Source organism: Hipposideros armiger, unplaced genomic scaffold (assembly GCF_001890085.2).
Source record: "Hipposideros armiger isolate ML-2016 unplaced genomic scaffold, ASM189008v1 scaffold_275, whole genome shotgun sequence".
In the NCBI taxonomy this organism is placed as follows: Eukaryota; Metazoa; Chordata; class Mammalia; order Chiroptera; family Hipposideridae; genus Hipposideros; species Hipposideros armiger.
In genome coordinates this window covers 1,129,507-1,148,693 of record NW_017731625.1, presented here as the reverse complement: position 1 = coordinate 1,148,693, position 19,187 = coordinate 1,129,507, and the positions used below count along the sequence as shown (strand labels likewise).

At 53.9% G+C, this 19,187-nt stretch overlaps 1 protein-coding gene across 1 annotated transcript in view; it reads right to left on the bottom strand.

Moving 5' to 3' along the window:
- Positions 1-4,741: 4,741 nt before the first annotated feature.
- ONECUT3 (one cut homeobox 3) overlaps positions 4,742-19,187 on the bottom strand; it is a 19,297-nt gene continuing 4,851 nt past the window's right edge. The window contains exon 2 of the mRNA XM_019657185.1: positions 4,742-5,031. Coding sequence (XP_019512730.1) covers positions 4,742-5,031 — 290 coding nt within the window. The remainder of the gene's footprint in view (positions 5,032-19,187) is intronic.

The window sequence follows — 19,187 nt, the reverse complement described above, 5'->3', positions numbered from 1 at the left end:
AGTGGAACAGTGAGTTCCCAGGCTCAGTAAATGTCAACCAGCAAGCACAAGGCATTCCCCCGAGGACAAGGGCTTCACATCCTTTTCCTTTTCTAATAAACCAGGGTCCATCTGACCCCAAAGCTTCTTGAGGCTCACTCTTTTCCTATGCCTCTTTCCCTGGTGCATCCTGGAATAGTCTCAAAACACTAACCTCTAGTGGCTAGGTGCGGGATTTACAGGGAAAGCTTATTTTATTTATTTGTTTATTTTTCCTTCTTCACTCTGGGGTATATAATGTGGATAAAACTTTATTGCTCTCAGGAGGGAGAAAGGTGCTGAGCAGATTCTGTTTACCAGCCCTGGTTCCCCAGCTGCTGCCTGTTGGCCCCTCCCAGGGCGCTCAATAAGATCCAATTCTGGCACTACCAAAGCGTCTTCCCCCACCAGGCTGCCCTGGCCTCTTCCCCTCAAATAAACCCCCTTACACTTCAGGCTCCAGAAAGCAATGGGTAGTGATGCCTCAGACGCAGGTTCTGACAAGATGTTCATTGTGAATCTTGGTTGGCTCAAAGGCCTGGGCTTTTCTCTCTGATTCTTAACTGTTCCTGTGGAAGGTATTGCCCTGAGGGGGTGGGGGCTCAGGGAGGGCCGTGACCTTGGAAGAGGGCAGGGTTCAGAGTGGAGAGAGGTGGGCTGGGTGAGGAGGACTTCCTCCTCCCTTGTCCCTTCCCCCTCTGCCCATCTTCATGGTAGGTGAGCTCCACTCCTCCCCCTTCTGCACCCCCACCCCCACGGTCAGCCAATACACACACCCAAGTGAGTGACTAGAAAATAATTTATTGGAGAAAAACAAAACAAATCCAGCACAGCAATGGTTAACAATGATGATGATTTTTTTTTCCCCCTAACTTTTAAGCCTGTTGTCTGAGGGTGGGACAAAGAGGGCTTCTGTTCCCTCTAGTATTGGAGGTGGGGGGTCTGCCAGGGCCACAAGGAGGAGCCCAGAAATCTGATGGGCTGATGTGGCTTAAAAGCTTTGGGAGGAGAAACTGAAATGGCCCCAGTTCCAGCAGGTGCAGGGGCTGGGTGACAGGGACCCTGAGGCATATCTACCCCCACCCTCATTTTGGTTGAGTTAAGCCTGCAGCCCAAGGCCAGCTCTCCAAACTGGGACCTCTGATCTTCAGGGTGTGAGGGGACTCCTTTCTGGGGCTTGTCCTGGAAGGTGGGCTCTCCCTTGGTGGGAGTGTGGAGCCTCATGGCAGAATTAGAGTCACAGGCAGGGAGACTGTCCCAGACCACCTTTTATGATTTTGGGAGGCCCCTCTGTTGTCCAGGGTCCCAACGTGGGATGGGAGGAGGGCTCCACAGAAATGCATCCCCCACCTCCCAAGCCAGACAGAAAGGTGAACTCAGGCCCAGCCCAGGGCCAAGGAGGCTAGGGGTGTCGGTGGAGCCCTGTCCTGGGGGGTGTCTGAGGAGGCTTCTTTGGATCTTGGGAAGTTGGGGTATACCCCAGCTCCCCACCGCCCTGGGCAACAAGACTTGAATTGACTGATTGTCTCTCTCCTCTGAACAAGACACTTAGGAATTCATGCTAATGTGAAACCAACCAGTCCAAGATGGCAGTGGCAGCCACCTTTGCCCAAGGACTGGGAACAGGAGGACCTGTGTGCACAGGCGGGTGGCATATGGGTGCCCGGAGGTGGGGACCCGGTCTTGGTGCTTAGGCCCTGCTGTTTGCCTTCTCTTTCTTTCCTCCCCACCTCCCACCAGCTGAACACAGACCCTCGGAAAGGGGGAAATTAACAGAGAGCAGTGCAAAGGGGCCCGAACAGCAACATCGGGCACAAAACACAATGATGCACATGGAATCCGGGGCTCCGGCCCCATGCCCCATCCCCACCCCCCACCCCATCCACTTAGTACATTATCATCAAGAAAGAGTACATTAGTCATGCATCAAATTCCATTGCGTCTTTTTTTCCATTTTTCTTCCTTTTTTTCTTAAATTACATTTGAACACAGAACACATAGAATAATAAATACTCTTATAAGACATGACTCCAAAACAGAACACGCCAGAGAACACAAAGGTGTCCTTCTCTCTCTCTCTCTCCTAAAGGACCCGTTTAAATAAATCTGTAAACGCCTGGTCCTTTGCTCTCAGTCCCTTGCTCCTTCCTGCTCCCTCCGCCTTTTGCCTCTGACCGTCACCCAGCTTTCCCCGCCCCAACATTCAATATGTCTCCCACAGAACTCGTCAAAGAAATGACATACCATCGTCTGCAAAATTATAATTTAACGGTATAAAGCTTCAAGTCACGTGTTCCAAAAACTAGCTAAGGATTTTTTAAATCACATAAACTATACATTAAATATTTTGAGGTATTTCAGAGAAAATTGTCAAAGGCTCAAAGGAGCTGTGCTGGAGGCGTCACTCCCTGCACAGAGAATGGTCTTTGGTTTGTGACGACCAGCTGGGTGTTGGAGACAGGTCTGGGGGGCCCAAGGGGGTTCAGGGAGAGGTTGGAGTGTGGACCTGCTGGAGGTGGCTGGCCAAGTGGGGAATGGGGGTACGGGAGCTGGTATGTGTGTGCGTGTGCACACGTGTGTGATATGAAGGTGTTAGAAAGGGACAGAGGAATGGGGGGATGCTTCAGTGAACTGTGTCAATGGGGCTTGACCCCACCTGACCACAATTGACCATAACTAGAATGTTCTACAACCAGAAGGATCCCAAGACAATTCGTAAATTTTCAGCAGGAGATAGAACAGGAGGGCCCTGGCCTCTGACCCTTGGGCCTTGAATGCCCAGAAGAGCAAGTGACTTGCCCAGAAGAGGGTGTCCAAGAAGACTTGTCCCCTGCAAGCAGGTGCTCTGGCCAGTGGGGCCTAGGTGTTAGCAGGGTGTGTGTGTGTGGGGGGGGTGGGGGTGGAAGGAAGGGGCCATGCCCACCTGTGTTTGGGAGGAGGAGTTGGTTGCTGAGCAGGAATGGGAACTCTTACAGAATAATGCCCCAACACCCAAGGTTGTAGAAGCATCACTCAGATCCAGTTGCTTACAAAGCCCGGACAATAGTGAGTCGATAAGGACAAGAGAACATTTCACACACATCTTTGGTTCAAGAAAAAGGCACTCATCGACCTCACTATTCTCATTCTCTCTCTCTCTCTCTCTCTCTCTCTCTCTCTCTCTCTCTGGTGTGTGTGTGGGGGGGAGGGGGGGCGGTGGCACCTGGAGGGCAGGTTCCAGGGCAGGGTCTTGCACACATTGTCGGAGGCAGGGAATTCTAGCATCCAGCACAAGTCCTTGGGGGAAAATCTTTGGTATCAGATGTGATTTTTCCAATCACAGACATGAACGTTTGAGTGAGGTAGCCTTTACCTGGGGGAGAGGGTGGGGGAGGGGCATTTTACTAGAAATGTCTCTTGCATTCTCAAGGGTGGGGGGTGGCCACCTCCCTGGGAAGCAGCAAAGGGGACTGGGTTGTGGGGGGAGAGGTTCCTTCTAGCCTCCAGATCTTGAACCCTGAGGAGGTGGGCTCTTGGGATCCAGCTGCTGGCCAGTCTTGGGGGTCACCTGGACCAGATAAGCAGGGGAGGTGGATGGGGTGCTCATCTTCATTTCTGACCCTTCCTTCCCCCTCGTCGATTTTTTTTTTTTTTTTGGCAAAAAACAGAGCAAGCAGATTCCACCTTTTTCTCTGGGGAGAGAGACTTAGCAAACACAGGCTCACCCCTGTCACCCTTTCAGGCCCAGCACAGCATCCCTCAGTGCTGGGAGGTGGTGAGTGACTTCCAGAGGGTTCCAGGCAGATAGCAACACCATGACCCCAGCACGCAGGGACTCTGGGGGGCTCTGATGCTCTCTCTGGGTCTGTGGAATCTGGATGTGTCTTCTTCTGTTTCCTGTGGTCTGTCTCTCCCTGTGTGTCATTCATCAAGGTGCCTAAAGCTAAAGTGAACTGACAGAGGGGTGCAAGGCGGGGAGGGGAGGCGTCTGGAATTTACCCGCATGTTTGAGCGTGCAGTCCCCTCCAGTCCAGATGGGGTGGGAGAGGGTGCTCCCCTGTGGGTGCTGGGCAGTCGCTGCTGCGGGCCCCCTTCCCAGACGTTAAGGCAGGCAATTCTTGGCACAAGGAATCCTGGCCGCTGGGAGGGACAGCTGGGTTCTTGACTGTGGGGGCAGTTCTGCCAGAGGATGGGTTTGGTTTTGGTGTAAATGGGGGCACTGTGGGGATCCGGCTCCACGTGGTGACTTTGGAAGGGGCTGAGTTCTCCGGGAAGGGTCCACGGGAGGACAGAAGGGGGGGAATCCTTCTCCTGCCTCCCTCTATGGGGGTGAGGGGCTGGCGAAGGAGGAGTTATTCTTAATTTTTTTTTAAATACCCGGTTTATATTTCTAGTATGTGCTTCTTGACCCGCTTTCGGGAGGACATGGTGAGCCCTGGTTTTCCAGAGGCCCCTGCACGTCCTGAATTCAGAGGGAGCTAGGGAGCCCCTTTCTGTCACCCCTCTGGGGGAGGTTGGAGGGCTTCCTTTGGCCTGAAGGAGTGGGATGGAGGGAGGACGGGGGCCCTTTTTGTGCACTTGGGCTGGGGGGTGTGCTGCGTCCCCTCCCTGGGTGTGGAGGGCCCGGACTGCACCCCCTCCAGGCGCCCCCTGGGGCGGGTCTCCGGCCGGCAGTGTGAGGTGGGAGTCGTGGGAGGGCAGCGCCCAGGCCGTGGAAGCAGGGAGGGCGCGGGGGCGGGGCGCCTCAGGCCTTGGAGAAGGTGGCGGTGCCGGCGGGGCCCCCGGGGGCCGCGCCGGGCTCCTCCGACCAGCGGTTCATGCATCGGCGCCGCGCGTTCATGAAGAAATTGCTGACGGTGTTGAGCTCCAGGCCGAGCTGCTGCGAGATGGTGACCTGCATTTCCTTGGACGGTCGCTTGTTCTCCTTGAAGATGGCGATCAGCGTGCGCCGCTGCAGGTCGGTGAACACCAGGCGCTGCTTCTTGGGCTGCAGCGCGCGCTCCTTCTGCTGCTCCTGCTCCTTCCGCTTGCAGGCTGCGGGCGAGTAGCGGCGAGCGGATGGGCAGGCGAGCGGGAGACAGCGCCACCGCGTGGCCGGGCGAGAGGAGCAGGAGAAACATGGACACAAACCAGGGCAGAGACAGAGGGAGACACCAGGAAAGCAGAAATACGGGAAATGCACCGAGATGGAGAGACAGCGGAGGGACAGGGCCGAAAGAGACAGGGACACACAGAAATGTCAATAGGACGGGCGACATGGAAGAGACCGGGGCAGCAATAAGGTAGTAGAGACAGCCAGAAATGGAAGGAGAGGGAGGGCAGACAGTCGTGGGGAAGGGCATAGAGGCACGGGGAAGATAGTTGGGGGGGGGGAGACAAAGAAGGAGACACAGTGTGAGCACACCTCCAGAGGCATGGACTACCACCCTCCAATCCCCATTCTGCAGCCCAGCCCCCTCCCCAGGCTCATATCCCCAAACCTTCACCCCAAAGAGTACAACAGTTGGTGTTAGTGACTCTCCCTTCCCTTCTGCAGCCCACATCTGGGAGATGTTGGGGGAAATGACATGAAAGGTCTCTATGTGAATTATTTGGCTCAGTGTATATGGGTGAAATATGCAGTTAATTAATAGGTCCTTGGGTGCATCACAAATCACAGTAACCTCCCGCTAGAGTGATGGGGCAACCAAATTCTCAGAAGGGTGGTGACAATCCATGCTTCCTTCTTTGGGCTGTCCTCTGAGGCCTGACCACATTAGGGACCCTATATTAGGCTGTCATTGGCTTCCACAGCCTGATTCCAATATCTGAACCCCACACCCAGGCCTGCCCCACATCACAGACTGAGACCCAGACTTTGCCCCCTCAAGTGCCCAAGGGACCCTGTGACGCTGGGAAGGTCTAAGGAGGATGTGGACAACCACCCCTCCCTCTCCCAGGGCAGCCTGACACAGGGCAGGGAGAAGCTGCAGGAGGCTGCCCCATGGCCAGCTGATGCTTGCAAAGGGGAAATAGCAGCTTGGGGTATTGGAGCAGGGCTGGCCCCTGTGCTCCTGCTCCAGTTCCACAGCAGACCCCCTCCCCCAATGCAGTGGGGACCAGCAGGGGGAAAAGATGGGCCTCATCAGACAGGGGCTGGGGGAGGCTTGTGGCATCAGCACAAACTCTATCAGCGTCTCAATTTATCTGCCACATACCAGTCCAGGATTGTGGGTGCTGGAGAGCCTGCCCAATCCTGCCTCCCATCAACTCCATGCCCCCAGCTACTTCCCTAGAAGTGACCAGTAGTGCAGGCTGTACTAGCATATCCTCACTGCCAGCCTCAGTGGTCTGCTGGGACTACACACCAAGCTGGCTTATTTTGGTTCTGGAACAGTATGAACCAGATGGCATACCAGATCAATGTCCGCACATGTCTGCAAAAATAGATGAATGTTCCCTGTGCTGTGGCTTACTTCTCAGGGACAATAGGTTCTCCCATGTGACCTGACTCACCACTTCACTCCATCTCCCTCTGACCTGGAACACATGGCACTTCTTATTGGCTATTTTGGGTTTTATGATTAAATAAGAGTAATGGCTGGAGGTTATGGACATTTTAGAAAAGCCTCTAATGAGAGAGAGGCAGAGACAGAGACAGAGACAGAGACAGACAGAGAGAAAGAGAGAGAGAGAGAGAGAGAGAGAGAGAGAGAGAGAGAGAGAGAACAAAGAAGAAAAATGGTAGGAGGCAAGGGGCATGATGATCTCAGAAGAAACAGACAAATCGGGTAAGCTATAATTAATATTCTTGGAGGAGTACAAGAAAAATACTGTGTCCATGAAACAGGAACAGGATGCCGTTCAATAAAAAGGACAATGAAAGGGTCAGACAAAGCGTTAGATTCTAAATATATAATATAATAGCGGGAATAAAATCAATGTAAGGATTGGAACATAAAGTTAAGCAAATATTCCTAGAAACAGAATAAAGCAGATGCAGAGATGGAAAATGAGAGGAAGATGATAATAAAGTTACAGGATGAGTTGAGCAGGTTTTGTCAAGAGGCATCCAATCCAAAACTAGAGGAGGAAATTGTCAAATAAATAATAAAAAAAGAATGCAGGATTGAAGGGCATGAGAGTTCAGTTTAAAGTGCTCAGCTCGGGCCGGCTGAGTGGCTCAGTTGGTTAAGAGCTCGCTCAAGAGTTTGAGCTCTGAGCAACAGCAGTTCGAGTCAGCCCGAGCTGAGCAGCCGTGAGCTGCCAACAGGTGGCGGGATGGCTCAGCTAAAAAAATAAAAATAAAAAAAAAAAATAAATAAAGTGCTCAGCTCAAGGAATGAAGCACTCCCTAAGGCTCATCCTTGTGAAATTTTAGAGACCTGGAAAAAAGAGAAGATTGTTAAAACCCCCCGAGATTAAAACCAGGTGTCATATGATGGACTAAGAATCAGAGTAGCTTTGGGCTTCTCAAAAACTAGAAGACAGTGGAGCAATGCCTTTACAATTCTGAGGGACAATTATGTTCAGCCTGAATTGTATGCCAAGTCAAACATCAAGCATGAAGGTGGAATAAAGCTATAACCACACATTCAAGGTCTCCAAAAGTTGACTTCTGTGCACTCTTTCTGAGAAATCTACTGCAGGAACTGTTCCATCAAAATGAGGAGGTAAACCAAAAAAAGGAAGATGTAGGATTCAGAAGATGCATGGTTCAACCTAAGAGAAAGGGAAAAGAGATTTGCCCAAATGAGGAGGGGAAAAACTGGAAGACAGCAGGACAAAGGCACCAAGGACAAGGAGGGCAGCACCACCCAGATCAGAGCAGGAGCACCAAGGAAAGTCCGAAGGGGAGATAACCTAATATGTGTGGGAAATCCTACTGAGTTGATTTCGCATTTTGTTGGGAAGTGTGGGAAGAATTTATGATTGGTAACTATTAAGTCCTGAAAAAACAAACAGTTGTGCATGAAAGGAAATTCAATCCCAGTACTCCATGTGGCTCAGCTGTGGATCATATTCACTGAAATCATAATAATATTAATATTGAATATTGATTTAGGCAAGAATGTATTGGTAACTATATTGAAAAGCTGACAGAGGGAGAGGGTGTGGTATGGATATGGAAAAATGGTGAGGCAAACCTAGGGGATAAACAGGATACTAGGCAGCCTTTTGTATATGAAATGGGAGAGCAAGAACATATGTTCATATTTTATCTGCATAAAGAAACAATGGAAGGAAATGCACGGAAATGCCTTGGTCTCCCATCTTCTTGGAACTTGGGTAACAAGAGGGGGACAGGTCTCCATTCTTTCAAAGGGATAGCTGGGTCTCAGGCAGCGAGGCCAAGTGGAGAGAATAAAAACTCAGCCCCAGACCTTTAAATTCCAGTGGAGCCCCTTCTTGCCTACCTGTTGTAATCTTTAACTCATTCATTTTATTCACTCATTCATTCACTTAGCAATTTACTCACAGATTTATCCTACATTTACTGTAGGGACAGAGATACAACTGCTCCTCAGAAAGCTCACAAGAACTTTACATGTGTCCTATCTTTTTTTTTTTTTAAGATTTTTATTGGGGAATTGGGGGGATGGGAACAGCGCTGGGGAATTGGGGGAAGGGGAACAGACAAGTTGCTGTCGTTTTGTTCTTCAGTCTAGTTGTGGAGGATGTCACTTCACTGGCCCAAGTTGGCACCATCATCGCGCTCTTCTCTGGCGAGGCAGATCAGTCGCCGGCTTCTGGACGGCCGCTCACTGCGGCTGCTGGCCGCTCACGCTGGCTGCATACGGTAGCCCATGGCAACCCACTGCCACAGGTGCTGCAGCCCACGCCGTCCAGGCGACTCCCGGCAGCCCAGCTCCAGGTTGAGCTGTTGTTCAGCATCTTAGCTGCAGAGGGCAGTGTCACTGGCCCTCATATATGGGATCCGAACCCGGGCCCTCTGGCGTCCCAAGCCAGCTCTTAACCGTCATGCCACTCGATCGGCCCACATGTGTCCTATCTTTTAATCCTATAATAATTCCATTAGCAGGAATATTTCTTCTTAGGTACTCAGTGAAAGTGAGCCACTTGCCCAGAGTTGTTCTACAAGCTCTGGCAGGGAAGTACAGGACAGGAATCAGGGTTGACTGGCCCAGATGGGAAGGGAGGTAAGATGCGAGTCGCCTCTTTCCCATCCGTCTACCCCTTCTCCAATCAAGTGCCCAGTGGGCGCCCCTGAGGCAGAGGTTGGGGGAGGGGCTGGGTGAAGCAGAGTCGAGAAAAAACTTCACATTTTGTCGATCACAGCAAAAAGGGGCTCCGCTTGCCCCCCTCTCCTTCCTGGCGTTCAATCTAATTACAGCTCCTCACAGCCTGAATCGATCCAGGCTCCAGTTGGAGCTGTTTACCATGAGCAGCTTTTGTCATCCATTCCATCCCCCACAGCCCCCCAGAGTCTGGCCTGGAGTACCCTGCTGCTGAGGTGTGTCAGGGGGAGGCAGCCCAAATGCTCCCCATCAGCATCCCACCTGGCGCCCAGGATCACCCCCACCAGCCCTAAGGCCACTGCAGTCCCTGTGCCGCCCAGGGCAGCCCCAGGAGGAGGAGAGGCCATGGGCATGAGCCCCTTTTCCTCAAGTGAAAACTGAGGTTGGGAGAGAAGGACTGACCAGGGAGCAGGGCAGGGAGGGGGAGCTGGCACGAGAACCCCTGGACTTACCAACAGCACCTACCACCAGCCTCAGACTGCGCAGCCACTGCTATGGCCACCTCTTCCATGATGATCTCCACTGGAGACCGCCACCTGCATCGCCTCTTCCACAATCACCTCCTCTGCCACCTACATCCCTTCTACTTGCATCGCCTCCTCCACCATCAGTATCAGTACCTCATGTCCTCCCCCACCTCCATCACTTCTACCTCCCCCACCTGCATCAATTCTACCACCAGTACTTCCTCCACCATCAGTATCCCTTCCACCCCAACAGCACCAGCACCTTTACCTCCATCACATACACCATTACCACCACCTGTACCACTATCACCTCTATCAACAGCATCACCTCCATCACCCTTGCTTCCATCACTACATCAACATCACTTCCATTCTCATCACCTCCTCCACTTGCAGTCCCACCATCATCACTTCCATTTTATCACCTCACTGCTATCACCTCCCCTGCATCACCCCATCACCTTTCTTATCTCCACCATCCACCTACTGTGTTTTCTTCACCTCCATTACTATCCCCTGTACCAGCACCTCCATCACCATCTCCTCCATTATCCTTATCCACATCACCAGCCCATCTTGCATGTATGTGCCATGCACAGGAGGATTAGGCCCCAGCTCCCCCTTACCAGGAGTGGCCCCAGACAAAGACCCTCACCACCAATCACAGTTGCCATGACAGCAGGAGAAGGAGCCAGCCAGGTTGGCTTGTGGGGTTGTTAGGTGGGGGAGGGGGATGGCATTAGACACACTTTGGGACCCTGGGTGAGTCAGTCCCTTGCAGGGCCTCAGTCCCCTCATTTGCAAAATTGGGACACTGCCTCCTCCTTCAGACATAGTTTTAGTGCACATCCGCTGTTCCAAGCCCTCCCCTCCTCACTCAGCCCCTTCCCCCTCCCAGCCAGTCACCTCTCTGTTCTCATCTCTTATCACTGCCCCTCACTCTGCTCACCCCTCTGCTGTCACACCGGTCTTATCCTAGGCATGGTCCAACCTCAGGGCCTTTGCACTGGCTGTCACCTCTGCCTGCATTGCCCTTACCCTTGTTTCTCCATTGTTCCCTCGCCTCCTTCTAGCCTTTGCTCTGTGAGGCCTACCCTAAGCTCCAATTTAATATTGCAACTTTCCCTCCCCCTGCACTTTTTCTTTTACTTTTTTTCTATAGCACTTACAACAATTCACCCACCCTGTCCAGGGACTGCTCGAGTAAAGGTTTGGGTCCCAACTTTTTCTCCTGTCCACCCTCCGTGACCCCAGGGACTGAGAACCTGATACTAAGAACCAATTTGAGACTCTCATCCCAGTGCCCCACCCCATCCTGTCTTCCCCATCACTCCCAGCCTTTTTGGAGTCCAAACTTGAGCAGGGTGTCGGGGAGGGGCAGAGGTTCTGGGAAGAGATCGAAGGTGACCCAGAAGAGATGGACACACCATTCCCAAACTAGCCCCCTCATGGGGCACCCAGTAAGCATGCTAACGGGGGCCTTTCTGCAGCGTCTGGCTCGGGTTCCTGCCACGACGGACAGAGAGCAGCCATTTCAAACAAGCCCAGATAGAAGGGGCAGGGCCTGCTCATCCATATTCTAGGTGGGGGCAAATGGAGGTGAATGGGGACCCTCAAGTTCCAGATGGAAGCCCTTTCCTTTCAGACCCCCGGGGACTCGCCCTCACAGCACCTCTCTCCTCCTGCTCTCTGCCTACCTAGAAAGTTTTTGGGTCCAGCAGACCACCCCCACCCACCAGGACACCTCCAGGGCCCACAGGGGGTCAGACCCCACCACCTGGTGGATTACTGCACAGTGTTGGCCCTCTGAGTCTCAGTTTCCTCAACTGGAAAATGGTCTTAATCATGATCTCTGTCTTGCTGGGCTCTGGAAAAGTGTTTAGCCTGAACCTAATGGTGATGCTGGAGTGAGGCCCAGAGCTCCCATCTTGGGGTCCCTGGAAAAAACTCGGCTCTGAGCCTCACATGCTGGGAGAACATGAAGTTTGTCCCCTTCTAAGGGCAGGCCTCAAGCCTCAGCACCTCTCCTGGGGTCTTCCTAAAGTGGGGAGGAATGGAGAAACTGAGGATGGGAGCAGGGAGTTGGGCTGCCCCAGCCAGAGAACTTCTGTATATCCCTCAAAGCCCTGCAGTAATGGCCTTTCCCTCAGGAAGCCCTTCCCCTCACCCCCAGCAGAGCCCCGGCTCCCTCCTCTGGGACCCCCAGCCCTGACCCTGTGGGGCCAGGCCTGGGCTTGAAACCCCTTTGTTGCCCAGCATGGAGTGGGTCCACAGGAGATACCTGGTTGGATATGTTTGTCCAATGGCTGGTGCCCCTGGTGACCCACCCCATATGGGTGGTGGGGCAATGAGGGGACTCAGCCCAGACTCAAAAACCCTGCCCAGGAAGACCCAGCTGGCCACTACCCTGGAGGGCCAGTCGGACCCCTGGAAGCACCCTCAGCAAGGAGCACCCTCTCTCCAGTCAGTGAGGAAGTAGCTGGGACCTGCTGACAGGCAGTTGGGAGGCAGCCCCAGATTTAGTCACTCCTCAGGAGGTAGGACAGAATCAGGTCTGCACTGGAAGGAGCTGAGATGGAACCTGTTCAACCCCATTATCTTCTGATAGACCCCTGTCTCCTCCCTTCTCCTATTTTTCCCTCCTCCCCCTCTTTCCTGCTCCTCCTCCCTTCCCCCTTCTCTCCTCTCTTTTTCCCTCTCTGTCTCCCTCCCCTCAGTCCTGTTCCTTTAATCCTCTCCAGCTCCTCCTTCCTATTCCTGGCCTTGAGTAGGTTGACTGTGCAGGTGTCCATCTGTCTGTTCCCCCTCCACTGGGTGTGCCTGGTGGGGCTGCAAGAGGGCCTGGCCGGGTGGAGGGCAGTGTGTGGGTGAGCATTGTGTGCCCGGCGCTTTGGTACAGTGGGAGGTGTCCACACACAACCAAATCACATGCATGTGAATGTGTGAGTAACAGAGACAACCTGTGATGGTAAGATGGGTCAACCTGGTGGGAGAGTTGGGCAGTGGTGTGGGGACCTGGAGTGGCAGTAGAGGGCAGAGGCCTGACACAGCTGGTGGGGGAAGACCAACAGGCCAGCAGAACTCAGCATGCCATTCGCTTCTAGCTGGCCTTGGGGACACACAGTGTGGATGTAAGATGTGAGGATGTAGTGTGAAGAACAGAGGGTGTGATGTGACACGACTAGGTGTGACAGTGGCTGTGGGTGGTGTCCCAGCAGAAGCCCGCTGTATCTGAGCAAATGGAATGCAGGCTGTATCCACCTAGACCTCCCCAGGACAGTTGCTGTCTGTCTGCCCACCCACCCCCTCGCCATTCCTGGGCAGCAAGGACACCAAGCCTGGGCTTAATGGGCCGAGTGGCCTTGAACACTCTGTGGACATTGGTTTCCTGGTTTATCAAGTGGATGCTGTGCCCTATGATCCTAATGTCCTTGTCTGTAAGTAGGGGTGATAGTCCCACCGTGCGGGGGTCATGAGATCTGTGCAGCAAACACTGAATAGATTGGGACCCTGCAACTCCTCCCTTTCTTCCTCCTTCCCTCCCTTCCTCCCACACTTCCTCCCTCCTTTCCTTCCTTCCTTCCTTCCTTCTCATACATTTTTTTTTTTAAGCTGAGCCATCCTGCTACCTGTTGGCAGCTCAGCAGCTGCTCAGCTCGGGCTGGACTCGAACTGCTGTTGCTCAGAGCTCAAACTCTTGAGCGAGCTCTTAACCAACTGAGCCACTCGTCCGGCCCCCTTTCTCATACATTTGCCAAGCACCTACTATGTGCACTGTGCACGAGTCACTACTGGGGACAGCTGGGAGCAAGACAGACGCAGCTCCTGCTTTAAGGAGCCACAATCTGATGTGAAAGCCATGTTGCTTTAATAATCACAGAGATAAATAGAAAGAAATGACTGACGTGGTTCCAGAACAGAGCTGCTGATGCCTCTCTCAGAGCAGTGGGGCAATGGAGGTGTCTTCTGGGTGGGGTAATAGAGGGGAAAACATGAGCAGGGCTGCGCTCCAGAGGCCTCTTTGTGAGGACAGACCTGGGCATGGAAGGTAGAACTGGAGACAGAACCTGGGCGTAGGTGACAGGGAGTAGTGAAGCCCAGGGGAAGCGAGGGGACTTGGGCCAGAGTGGCACCAGGAAGATGAGCACTGCCCCCCTACCCACCCATGGAGGCTGGGTTTGACAGGGAAGGGCCTCAGTGGGATGGTGGCCTCAGGATTTGTAGGGGGGGGGGCACCTGAGTGATTGTCTTCATCCTTTTGTGTCATACTGTCTGCAGCACTCAAAACAGCAACCAAAATCTCTTGTCTGTCCCCCCACCACCACCCCAGTGTCTGTCCACCTGAGGACTGGACGGGGGTGTAGAAGCAAGAGCTGGAGCTGACTGTCCCCTCCCCTCTGGCCACCTCCTGCGCTGAGCTCCAGCTTCACCAAGCAGACAATTCAATACAGAGCCAGGTCTCCGGCTGGGATGATGACTGGTTTCCTTGGTGACACCTCCCGCCCCTGGCCACCAGCTGGCCTGACCCCAGATGTGGGGAACATTGATGCCTCCACCCTGGTGGTTTGTCCCCACTGAGCTGAGCTGACCTGAGCATCCCTCGCTGGCTTCCCCAGGCCAGAGAAGGTGGGTGACTTGCTCAAGGTGACACAGAGATTACTCCGAGGGGCTTCTGGAGCACTACCTGTGTCCACCCTCTTTATCCACACTCTGCACCCTTGAGAGAGCAGGGAAAGGGGTTCCCATGGGTGGCGGGGGCGCAGGGTTGGTGCTGAGCCAGGCTCCTGGCCTCAGATGAGGACCCTCAGAGGCCTCAGCAGCCCCTCATCTGTCCCCACTAGGTCCAATGACTCTCCACTCTGCCCCTTCTCCCTGTCCCCTCCTGGGCTCTGCACACAACTTGGCCCAAGCCCAGCCTTCAGGAGAGGGCCCCCTCCCTCTCTCCCTCCTTTCCCCTTGATGGGATTTTAATGGCTGCATTTTGAAATTAGTTCTGAGCCTTTCAAAGATTTATCAGGGAAATGAGCGTTTCCACTGGACTCTGGGCCACTCCTCCCTGGGGGCTCCATCTGGAGGTTGCACTGCTAGGGATGGGGGAACGGGGTGTCCTTCCAGAGGCAGCTCTCAAGCTTGGACCTTCAGCTACGGAGACTCCCCTCATTCAGGCACCCTTACATAGGAGCAAGCCACTTTGGCGCACACACACACACACACACACACACACACACACACACACACAAGCGCAAGCGCGCGCGCGCGCACACACACACACACACACACACAGAGCTATATCATCTTAAAAAAAACTGTTGAGAAGTCACAGCAGCTGGCAGTTGGAAATGGATTTGAAAAAGATGACAGGAAAGGAACCAATGATAAGAAAAAGAGCAAAGAGGCCAACTGTGCTGAAAAGTGTATGCGTATGTGGGGGGAACACAACATTTCAATGATTGGGAAATAAATCCACAGATAAACTTACATGCCAAATGGTCCGCCCCAGACTTATTCACCGTGGCCAGGGCGACCACAAACCATCGCTGGGCGGGAAGGTGGCTGAAGAAAGAAGGAAATGGCCAAAGAGAAGAATACTACACAGCAGGCAAAAATGACCCTGAGGCTCTCTCTTTCCTGATGTGGAATGTTCCGGTATCTGGAAGGGAACAGAATCGGATGCTCTCCATTGTGGTGGGTCCCCCCACCACCCCCGGCCCCTTTTTAAAGAAAAGGAAAAGGATGTGCCTTTTCAGCAGCTGGATTCAGTGTACCCTTTCTCTAGAAGGAGAAATAGAAACTGGTTTGCAGAAAGGAGGGGAAGGAAGGAAGCCCTCTTGTTCCATTTAAATCTGGAGCCTGGAGAATGTGTCCACTGTTTAAAAAATACTACAGCATTTTTAAGGAGAGGGACAGAAGGGAGGTGGAGGGAGAGCAGAGGCTTTGCTGTTGCTTTTGCTGCATAAGGTACCCTTTCCTGTCCTCTTTGGGCTGGGGAATCTTCTCCATTTGGGGGAATGGAAATGCCGGGGACACGACTTGTGCAAGTCACTGGCCTGAGCCGCCACTCCACAAATCCCTCCATACTTCTCTGAGCGCCCCTCATACACTCCTTCCTCCCCCTCCCCGCAGTCCACCCCAGGGGGCCCGCGTCCCCAGGTCTTAACTCCCGGCGCTGCGCCCCCAACGCTGGGAGCCCACAACCCAACGCACCAAGACCGCCGATTCACTGGGGCGTTCAGCGCGGAAGGAGACGCTGTGGGTTTTCCCTGGGGCCGGATGCCGGCGCGTGTCGCCGGCTTCGCTCTCCTGTCAACCGCGCGCCCATAACCCTGAGGCCTCAGGCCGAGGGTGTGCAGGACAACGGCCCGGGTCTCCTTAATCCCGGCTGCATGAGCCCAGGTCCCGCCAGGCTGCGGAGGGCCGATTCACTCTCGATTCTTTCGGGTTTAGGAGGATGTGGAGAGGCCCCCTGGCTGGACTCCACGGCTGGCTTCCCTAGCACTGCGGGGTAGCGTTTGCCTGGTGAGGAAACTGAGGCACGGCCATCCTCCCAACGGTTGTGCGGATGAGCAAGGGCGCTTGGATACGCGTGGAACCAGGTCCCCTATGCACCCACTCCCGTCACTGTGGGTAGATGCAACCTCCCTCCCAAGCCCCACCGCTAGGAAGTAGGGTCAGACAACATCTGCTTGGACGCAGGGGACAGGTCGTCCCGCGGGCCCGTGGGGGGAGAGGGGGCGCGGGGGTATGGGTGACTCCTAGCAGTAGGCGCAGGTCTCCGGGAGACAGAGATGGATCTTCCTGTCCCCGTGCCCCATGCGCCAGACCTGGCCCGAGGGCAGAAAGGGGTCCTGTGCCGGAGTATGCGCGCGCTTGTCCTAGTGTAAGTATGGGTGTCCTGTGCGCATCTACGCTTGTGTCCCCTGCATCTCTCCAGCAGCCTTAGCCAGTCGTGGACCCCTCTCTTTGGCCCTGTTTCCATTCGCTGTGCATCTGTGGCTTTGTGTGTGTGACTTCATAGGTCTGAGGGGCCCCCCGACCTCCCCCACATCTGCCCACATGGCAAGAATCCAGCAGCAGGAGGGTCCCGTTTTCTAGCCTCATCCACATCTACAACTACTAGGCAGAGGGGGAACTGAGGCTGCAGGTGTCCTGAGGCTGGTCAAGATCATGTGGGTCTCTCAGTCCAGCCTCTCCACTCCCTCACTAGTGCTGCCTTCCTTATTGATCAAGGGCCATGTTTAATTAAAAACTTGATTCAAACAGCCTGAGCTCCCCTGATTAAGCCGGGCTCTCCCATACATACAAAGAAACAGGCAGGCTGCAGGGGCCCAGTCTCAACCCTTACAGCAGATCTGGGCTTCCCCTCTCCCAGGCTCTATTCCAGGTTCCACTAGTGCTCTCCCATATCCACACAGGACAGAAAGTTAGGGCAATGAAGGCTGCCGCAAAACCTTCCTCCACATCTGTGCCCAGATGCTAAACAGAGGAGGGACAAGCCCCAAAGTGACATAAAAAGCCCCCTGCAGCTCTGGGGAAGAGGACACCTGGGGTGAGAGCAGAGCCTGGAGACCAGTGAGGAGGAGGTGGGTCATTCAGACTAGAGTGGTGATGGTTGATAGGGAAGAAGCACAGGAGTGGGAGATTAAAAATGAGAATGGCTCGGTCTTGGTTAGTTCTAGAAATTTATGCCTGCAGAATAAAGGAGCCAAATGCCAGCTCTAGCCTCTTGCCTTGCAAGCAACTCCCCCAGACTCATCTGTGTGCTTATCTGTGAAGTGGGGGTGACCATCCGTGTCTCTTAGACAGGAAGGGATTATCATCAGGACTGGGGCTTAGGGAGGGCTGGGCTTCCAACACTGGGCCCAGGCTCACCCTGAGGGCTGGCTTTGAGAAGAGCAGTGAAGCAGGGCGTGGAGGCAATCCTGGTGGCTTGGAGTTGGACAGGAGAAAGTTGGGACTTTTTGCTGGTCTCAAGTGTTCCCTGGCAGGATCACATGAGCACATAATCTTGCCACCCACAGAGGCATCTAGAGAAGAGGCACAGGCCTCCCCAACCCCCACTTCCACTCACCTGTAGTCACCCAAGCCACGTCATTTTAAGAGCCACCCAACTGGCCACACATCAACCCACAGAGCTGCCCCCTCCCAGCCTTTGTCCTCACTGGGCCACCTGCCTGCTCATCCCCATCTTTGCAGAGGGTGGGAGTTCAAGCATCTGAAGCCAGGTTTGCTCCACCAGACTCTGGAGCTAGGGGAGCTGCAACCTCATTTGTTTCTGGGAGCTGGGTCTGTTCCCCCTCCTGCAGGAACAATCCCCACATCACACTGGGTATGTGGCTTTGGCAAGTGCCTTCCTTCCTCTCAGCTTTGACTGGCTTGCTGGTCAGTAAAGTAGGACAATAACCCCACTCAGCTTAAAGGTCATCCCACATGATTCCATCGCTCATTCCTGGTGGACTAGCTGGGGGAGGTAGGGCTTCCACATCCCCCTGGCTCCTCTCCTCTCCTTCCTCATCTGCATGAAGTGGGTGGAACCAGAATCACTGAACCTGGGCAGGGTCCTGGGGTGGCCCCAACACAGGTCTGTAGTCTAGAAGAAGGAGGCTAGTTTTGGAGGGACCTAGGGTCACGTGCACAGCCCCATATGGCTCTGGCACACACAGCCCCAGAGACTCAGTGTCCCCCTGCTCCATGTAACCCTGTGGGGGCCTACAGTGTTCACTCCAGATCCCAGAACCTTTCTAGCACCCCCTGCCCACTCTGTGGGTCACATTGAGCCCAGGCTGCTGCTAGTGACCAGGACCCCCATGAAGGTGGGAATTGGGTATGACGGGGGTGATTAAGCAACATGGCCTTAAGGTGTGGGGCCTGTAAAGGCGCCCTGAGAGTCTCCGTGGGGGGAGGGGAGCAGGCTCGATTAGAGTAACCTCAGAAAGCATCTGGTAGCTGACATCTGATTCTGTCCATTTCTCAGATGAGAAGACTGAGGCTCAGACCCTCACCCAAGATCAGGCAGTGTGGGAGCCCAGGTGAGTCCCGGTCTCTAAGCTGTCGGCTGGGATGTCTTTTCTGGGGGCGAGTCTATAAGAGGCGTGGCCTCTTTGTAATTCAAAGTTAGGTTTTTATCATCCGCTTCAGACCCCCAGCCTCTGGCCACTGCTCTGCCCAGCCACCACCAATCCTGATGTCCATCATCACTGAGCCCGCCCCATTCAGCAACTTGGTTCCAGAAATGGATCCCTCCTTGCCTCAATTTCCCCCACGCTGGCCTCCCTCATCCCTCAGGGATTCTGGTCTCCGGAAGGAGGAGAGGGCCCTTCTTTCAGTTGCCTCCTTCTGATATTTTATTTTATACATATTTTTTCTGATCAGTTACAAAAAATATTTTTTCTTCGGAGTTGCAATTTAAACAATATTTGAAGCCGGCCGAAGCTATCGACCCAGCGACGGTGATGAATTAGAGACGGTAATTCGAATTCATCGACCG